This window comes from Fundulus heteroclitus, chromosome 1 (genome assembly GCF_011125445.2).
Source record: "Fundulus heteroclitus isolate FHET01 chromosome 1, MU-UCD_Fhet_4.1, whole genome shotgun sequence".
NCBI lineage: Eukaryota > Metazoa > Chordata > Actinopteri > Cyprinodontiformes > Fundulidae > Fundulus > Fundulus heteroclitus.
The window spans coordinates 4,915,520-4,924,408 of NC_046361.1; the positions used below are offsets into that span (position 1 = coordinate 4,915,520).

General features: G+C 36.5%; 1 protein-coding gene across 1 annotated transcript; it reads right to left on the reverse strand.

The window, feature by feature from the left end:
* Window positions 1-868: 868 nt before the first annotated feature.
* On the reverse strand, window positions 869-5,477 carry LOC118562821 (serine/threonine-protein kinase SBK1-like). The gene is made up of 4 exons (XM_036135712.1): window positions 5,275-5,477; window positions 3,972-4,138; window positions 3,416-3,618; window positions 869-1,625 (listed from the first exon to the last, which is right to left on the reverse strand). Exons 2-4 carry the CDS (start codon window positions 4,132-4,134, stop codon window positions 1,032-1,034), a joined length of 960 nt encoding a protein of 319 aa, XP_035991605.1. The 5' UTR covers window positions 4,135-4,138; window positions 5,275-5,477; the 3' UTR covers window positions 869-1,031.
* Window positions 5,478-8,889: the final 3,412 nt, after the last annotated feature.

An 8,889-nucleotide genomic window follows, 5' to 3' on the forward strand; every position in this document is an offset into this window, starting at 1 on the left:
CTGAGGTTCAAAAGCTGCTTAAAATAGCATCACATGCTTCCACACTACTAAAGTATCATCAATTATTTCAAAACGATTTAATAGGGGGATACATAAATATACCACAGCTATTAAGAGGAAATTGTTTGCATGTCTAGGTAATGATTTTTGCAAAAAAAAAAATTATACTTGTATTTTTGGTTAGAACACTGTTACCCAATTGTCATTTTTAGGCAAAGGTTCAATGGTTTCCATCCTGTCAAACTGGAGATGTTATTCTATGTGACATATACTCATCACAGGATAAAAAAAAAATATTAATCATTGCAAATCATGTTCTAGTTCTAAACCAAAAATAAGTAAATATACAATAATGAAAAGCTTTTTACATTAATTCATATTTAAATTTCTGCGCCTCCCTATCCCAACTGGAGTTTTTCTCCAACTCATATGCTAACTGTAAAGTAGATAAAAGATACTATCAAATCCATGTACTGTAGCTCGCTTGTATCTGTTAGTTTCATTGTCATATAAAAGCAGAGACATTTGATGACACTCTTTTGTGATTCAAAAAGTTTACCACAAAAAGCGTTTTAGATTGTCTTGCCATCGACATTCTGTTGGCTAAATGAGGTCCTTTAGTGGAGGCAGTTTTTCAGAACAGAAAAAAAAAATATTTTCTTTGTTCAGGTCTGTAAATATCAGAACATTACTTATGAGGAAGATGTTTTTTCCTTTGACATGTAACAATGTCCTCTTCTCAGTTTGACAACCAGCACAATCTGCAGTCCCTTTCAGTTATAGTCGTTATGGATCATAAACACTATATATATGTATATATATATATATATATATATATATATATATATATATATATATATATATATATATATATATATATATATATATATATATTTGGGTTGTTTGTCACAGTTTTTCTTAAGATTCTTAGATTCAAAACTTCTTGATACTTCCATGCAAGTTGTTAACTCAGTTTTTTTTAACCACATTTTTCCTGTGAATATCCGCAGAGGTTCACCCTGGTCAGTTGTCTAGAGCAGCTGGTTTCCATGATCTTTCTTCAGCCAGTCCTTTTCTACATATGCTCTCACGTCTCCTACTACACCTCTTTGTGATGCATCTGGAGCCAGAAGTTTACTGAACATCTCCATGGCTTCTGGGGTGAACCTCCTCCACAAAGGAGGAATGTCCTCCTCGACATAAGCTTTCTTCTTCATTGTGCACCAGTCTGCAAACTCCTGGTAGAAGCTGTCTGAGTCCATGCAGCGGTCCCAGGGGAAGTATCCTGTGAGGATGCAGAAGATAACCACAGCGAAGGCCCAGGTGTCCAGGCTTGGCTCAACGCTCAGAGGAGGCCCTGTCACTTCTTTCTGGTTGTCCAGCAGAGCCACGGCGCAGAGTTCTGGGGCCATGTATGGCAAGGTTCCTGTGATGAAGCGTATTAGGGTTCCTCTCTTCTGTGCGAGGCCAAAGTCGGCCAGCTTGACCTGGCGACAGTGGGTGTCCAGCAGGAGGATGTTTTCAGGCTTTACATCCCGGTGGACCAGGCCATGGCTGTGGATGAACTCCAAAGCGCTGGAGATCTGGAGGACACAGCGTTTTACAGAGGATTCTGGGATACCCACCTGCATCAAGGAGGAGAATTTGAGTTTATTGTTACATTGACTCTTTGGATGTGAAGACACAAAATTCAAAAGTGTTGTTTGGATCGAGAATCAATTATGATTTTAATTCATAATGATTTTTTAATTCAAGGACCAAAAATGTAGGTAAATGTCAATGTTTTTTTATGGTTCTATATTTTAATACAACAAAATCTATTTTAACTCATTCAATGAAAATTGTCATTTCTATAGGTACTGAATATAACTTTCATTGAATTGCTAACATTTGTTCAGTCTGATAAAAGACAACACTCCAGAGCTTTCTTCTTTTCTGTGATTTTTCCCAACAGTTTGTCATTGTCACTAGATCATCAGGTTTTAAACTCAGCAATCCGTAAGTTTAGAAACAGAGCATCAGTTCCACCAAGAGGAAAAACTCAATAAATACAGCATGTGATCATTTATTTCACGATAGACAGTCATGTAAATGCTTATGGAAGTAATTTATTTTCTCTGTATATTTTAAGAGTTCACAGCTGTCTCAAGGAAATTTTCAAAATCATACATAAAAGTGCCACATCAGCACAGAGCTCCTTATTAAAGCAAAAAAAAAAAAAAAAAAACTAGGATAGGAAAAGGACTTCTACTCTGCAAGTTACTGAAAACTTCCTTCATATGCCATTTAGTACACTGGCACCATATTAATTAGATGTAAAAAGCTGTCAATTCACTGGCTATTAAAACCACATCATAAATAAACCCTATATGGCCCATTCTTAAAAAATAACTAAACTTATCTTCCTAAATATTTTCTACATGGCAGACGGAGCATAAACAAGCCATTAGCCTTTGCATTTCTTTTAAAGCAAGGCCTCATTGGATTTTTCAGCTGCTACTTTTTTTTAACTTTCAGGAAGCTGTACTGCTTTATAAAACCATCTTGTATGTAAATAGAAACGACTTAAGGTTTAGATTTAGCCGTTATTGTTTTGTGTTGCAGCGGACAGGCTGTTAGTATATCGGCTAAAGACAATTTAAAATGTTTTGCTGCTTGGTTGAGTCTGTTTGGCTTTGGTTATAATTTGGGGATAATTCATCATCTAAAGATCTTCAAATTATGAAGACAATAAAAAAATATATCTCCAATAGCACAAAATGTAAGTTATTATTCAAGATAATTTCAGCAAAATTCTATGAGTTAGATTTATCTTTTTGTAATCAACTTCATTTTCCCTAGGCTGCCATATCCATCCGCCACCACAAGGGGGTGATCACTGCTTTTAACTCAAGAGTTGAAATTATCCCAGATTGCCAATTTTGCTGGGACTTGTCAAATGCTCCTAATTGCAATGATGCTAAATGTGTAACCTTACAGGCTCCTTACATATGTGGCACTGCAAAGGGCTTTTTTTAAATGTATTATTAATACAGGAAAATTATTATTATGGACATGATTAGATCTTTATTTTGGATGCCAAATCAAGTACGTAATGTTAATTGTTGTTAAAGGTAGCTGGTTCAAAGATTTTGACTGGCTGAAATGGGAATACTGGTAAAAGTATTTCAGAAGAGTGCATAGGAAGGATCTGTTTACATCAGATCAATTTAAGATTTCTCAAAACTTTGGTTTCTGTCAGTGATTCTGAACAGCACTTTCCAGATATTACCATATATATATATATATATATATATATATATATATATATATATATATATATATATATATATATATACACACACATATAAACACGGGATCAGCCTACCAGCTCTGTGATCTGTCTTACATCCTGTATAAACAGTGAATGACTCACTTTTGGTTTGATGACTGCAAAAAGATCCCTCCCAATGACAAGCTCCTGGGCAAAGCAGTAGTGCTCTTTAGACTGGAAGGCAATGCCAAAGAGGCCCACGATGCAGGGGTGGCAGGACAGGTGTAAGGAGATGCAATACTCTCGCAGAAAGCCCTGCAGCTTAGTCGAGGCTTTAGGCATCACCTTTAAGGCCATTGGAGTCCCTGCAGAACATCCACAGAACATAGCAAGTATTGATAACTCTTAGAGATACCATTCAGGTTTCTTGGGAGATCAAAAAGATAAAATAAACCTTAGAAACCCTTTTTAGATATCATATCCATTGGTGAATCTCAAAGCAGAATGATAAATTGTATTTAGGAAGTATGGGTTGTCAGGCTATCCCTATTGGTGATTTTATACAGATTCAGGGTTATTAGATTAGGTAAAGGCGAAAACAAGAGATTGTGACAAATGATGCTGCAGATAAATTAATGGATTAATTAAAATGAATTAATCCATTATTTGCAAGAAACTACCCCCTGTTCACAGAGGCTGCAATAGCATTAAATCATACCCCTAAAACGATGCGTGACCAGCAACACTTTGCCATATTTCCCCCGGCCGATCTCCTTGACGATGTTGAAGTGTTCCTGGATCTCCAGCTGGCCGATGCTCTGTGCCGTCAGCTCCATCAGCTCGTCGATGAGGCTCCCATCAGCGAGGCCCAGCTCAATCATTTGCCTTTAAAAAAATCAACAAATGATTTTACTTTTTATATAACCTCACCTAAGAAAAACTTCTGGTTTGTCTCTTTATGCATGTCCTAGCATGCACAAATCACTTACTTACAAAATGAAGTAAACATTACTTTGATTCAGAAAAACTTGGCGCTGAAGCAAAATAAAAATGTTCCCATAACTTCCTGCTATCTAAAGCCTTTACCTCTATGATAATAACAATGTGAATCAGGCATTACAACAATATCACTCCTAGCTGTTCAACTGTGGATAACTTTAGTTTCATGTTTTTTATATAGGTCTTAAAATTGTTTTGAATTGTGCTGTTATGCACTTTTTAGTTTTATCTGTTTTTATCCTTTTATTTTCTTATACATTTTCATATTTTATCTATTTTGTCTCAGCATCTATTTGTTTGTATTGTAGCTTGTAAAGCACTTTGTGCACCACATGGACTGTTGAAAAGTTCTATATAAATAAACTTTGATCACAAACAAATAAGCTTCATGTTGATCCTCTTTAAAGTCCAGGTTTAAAATGACTGAAAATGTGTCTGTATTGTATAATATCTATCTATCTATCTATCTATCTATCTATCTATCTATCTATCTATCTATCTATCTATCTATCTATCTATCTATCTATCTATCTATCTATCTATCTATCTATCTATCTATCTATCTATCTATCTATCTATCTATCTATCTATCTATCTATCTATAACTTGGTGATGATGAGTCATCATGAAGCATTGTTGGTGTCATTTACACAGTTAACCTGTTTTGTCTATTCTTGGTCAGGGTCCTCATTACATATTCCACAAAAGATGCAAATGCTTCACTTAAACCTGTCAACTACAGTTATGACTAATGATATTAGCACTATTTCATGTAAGTTGTATTTCCCTGAAACTGACACTGTGTAAATGTATGTGTTTTTCTAATGATACTGTTCACGTGTATGTTGTTTTCTTAATAATATAGGCTTCATTAATTGTGTGTTTTATGTGAAACATACAGCAAACTACCCAAAAAGAACCCCATATATCCTAATTTTTAGCACATATCTCACCTGCGATTGTTAAATTGATGTTAACTATCATTAGATAGTGACAACCACTTGAAACCTCTAAATGCTTACCTTTTCTCGAGGCTGCTTCCAAACAGGGACTGGAATCTGAACAGCAAGCTGTGCAAATGATCAGAATAAGCTACAGCTTTACACTAGCACGAGAAACTAGTGCTGAAAAACACACAAACGCTGTCCCTCCTGTACGTCCTCTAAATTTTCCACTGCTGCAAGAGGATCTGAAGGCTCTGCACTGCCCAGCTCAACTGCTGCGACACATCACAGCCAACTTAAACAGCTGATTACAAACTGACTCTGCAGAGGACACACACACACACACACACACACACACACACACACACACACACACACACACACACACACACACACACACACACACACACACACACACACACACACATGTGCAGAACTTGATTCACCTTGGGGCTCTTGACAAGACAAAAAAGTGCAATTTATGTGAAAAAAAATAATATATAATTTAGAAAGATGGAAATTCAACTACAGACATTCCAGTTGATCCTTACTCCAAAACAAAACCTCAAATGCAGATTGTAATGCAGGTAATGCAAGTTGGTAAAGTTTGCTAAGAAAGTCCAGCTGCTAAGATAGAGTGACTAAAGTTATTGTGCAGCCAGTTGTGAACTTGACAGCACTGAGGGATGCCATGGACAACGATTGTGTAACAGGGGACTTATGGAGCTGGCTTTGTAGGGGGATCATGGTAAAGAAATGTGTTAAAATTCCTGAGCCCGATATTGATAATGTTACTTGTGTTTTTACTTTCTGTATTTTGTCCTGTCTCAGGAGTATAATCACACAGACTCAGGATTCATGAGTGAATTCACTGTGAGCTTTATTAAAATAAGTGTAATAAGGTGATTGTACAACGATGTACAGCGCATTTCTGTGTACAATGTGTGCATACATATGTGTGCATACATATATATATATATATATATATATATATATATATATATATATATATATATATATATATATATATATATATATATACACACACATATATATACACATATATGTATATATATATATATATATATATATATATATATATATATATATATATATATATATATATATATACATCTCTCAGTTTTCACCTGTGATTAATTATCTATCCATTGTTTCCCTCCATTTCTTCCCTTTTAAATTTAACTCTCTCTGTCAGACACCTTGTCCGCTCCTCTATCTTCATCCACCAAGCTACTCCATGCTGGTCGCTTCCCTGTCGTGTTCCTGGTCCCTGTTCTCCTGTTATTTAAGAAATCTTTGTTCTCTGAAACGTGGGACTTATGAGCTCTTGGGTCCGTTCTTCGTACGTCGCTAACTCAGTTAGCTGGATTTGATTGTTGACGATTTGGCATGATCTTGGATCGTTTGGTTCTTCGAAACTCATCCTGGACTTGTTGTCATACCAACCTGTGCGCAAACCTAAGCCTGCTCACGAGCAGGTTGATTTCATGTAAATATGATTAGATTGCAGCTTTATAAGCGGAGGAGATAGGGAAGTCTGTCCAGCCAGTGCACTTGGACCACCTAGTGGCAGAGGACGGGACAGAATTGTGGAACACCGTTTTTTAATGTTTAATAAAAGATGAAACAAATAATGCTTAGTTCCTGTCGTTTTATTTAAACAATTCTTTATAAAGAAAAGACAGCAAGTCATCTTTTGTCTGCAATAAGATAGTTATGTAAAGTCAGCAATACTACTGTCAAATGGTGTATTAGAACTTACTCTGAAGGTCCTTTTGAATCAACTCGATCTCTAGTGCAATTTTTCTCTTTTTCAAGTTGTGGAGTTCAATTTCTCCTCTTAATTTGTGTTTTTTCAGGTCAAAATTGTAATATTCTGGTTCATTAGATTAAGTTATTTTACTCTCCTGCCTTAGGTTCTCTGGCTGCTTTGAGTTTTGTCTTGTCTAGATTCTTGTTTACTGTATAGTTTATCCTGTTATGTCCACTTGTCCTGTCAGCTTTTTAGTTTAGGTTCTGTCTTAGTTTGGTTTGTGTCATAGTGTGGGTTTTGAGGTTTCTTTTGCAGTTATTGTTTTAGGTTTGGTTTCTAATCTGTTCTTGTTTTGAGCCTCTGCACTGATGTCTGGTCTAATTATTTACTCTGCACACCTGCCTAACTCCACCCCTGCTGCAATCACCTCACTGGTTTCACCTGCTTCAACCTCCATATAAACTGTTGAGACCAGATATCAGTGCTAGGTCGTCTTGTTGATTTCGGGGTGAGTCTTCTCCAACAAACTTGTGGAGTTTTTTTTCCCCTATTTCTCCAGAGATTTTGAGCCACCCTGTTCCTGCCCGCCTGCCTGTCCCTGCCTTACCTGCCCGGTAGCTTGGTTTGTTTATACTGCCCTTTTGTTTTTTTGTTTGTTCCAGTCCTTGAAACAGTTAAAAGCTTGTTCTGAACCTCTGCTGGTCTAGTGAATTCTGGGTGCCCTGCCTCTGATTCATTACAAAAATACTGTTATTTTTTTGTTTTTGTTTTTTTGATGAAGATGCTTTTATATAGGGAATGGATGGCACCCTGTGTCATTTTGTGAAAGAAAAAGAAAGGGTGAAACATGCACCAAAAGTAAAAAGAACCTGTTTTTTTGTCAGCCTTTTTCTTGGTGGCTGTTATAAACAGACAAACAAAACATTTAACAGTCCCTTTTTAAAAAAGAGGAAGAAGTTGCTTTTTAAAATGTGGTATAATAATTAAAGCTACCATTTTGTAGAATATTCTTGTACTTCACTTTTTTCCCCATGTTCTAGTTGCTCCCGTGGAGGCTCTGACATAAAAGAACAAAGTAAATATTAAATGATTTAAAATGCAAAAATACATACTATAGAAAGTGATAGAAACATCTAACATGGACAGCACTTACACATCTAATTTGTCTGCTACTTTTTTGCCAGCCCTCTCTCCTGGCTTTAGCAGACTTTGAGGTGTAACCTGTCGCTTTAATTAATGACTCAAATTCGGCATAACCTTCCATTAAAAGCTCGTGTTCCGCTTGCGAGAAAAACTGTGGGCGTTCTTTGGCCATGCTGAACAGCCAATAGCAGCGTTGCTGATCAATGTTTCTACTATCGATACATTTCCCCTTTTAAACAAACGCATGAACGCGCAGTTGTCTCAGATAACTCAATCCAGCCATACTCAACATAAACAACAGGTGTGTTCGAAGAACCCAATTAGCCGGATCATGATTAGCACGATGATATTATCTTGGATGTCTCATTTGATCTCGGATGTTTTAAGCAACGTACGAAGAACGGATCCCTTGTCTGTATTTCTATCCAAACACCTCGACCCTGACCAGCATATCATTTAAAGTAATTATCTCAAATAAGACCCCTCTAGCAACATAGACATCCGTTAGATTGTGATATTTATTGTGCATATAATTAGACTACCACCAGTTTTCTCACTCAAACATACACATCGTCACATGCTTTAGTTTGACTTAAAACGTTTCCCTTTCTGTATTTTTTCTTCTGTCATGGGTGTTTTCACTTCTCCAGAACATTTGACCCTTTGACCAGTGCTTTAGCCAAACAAAACAAACCATGACCAAGGTTAAGCAGTGACAGCCACAGATACGGCTCCTGTTTCAATCGGCGGTGCAGTGCGACATGTCTTAAGATTTT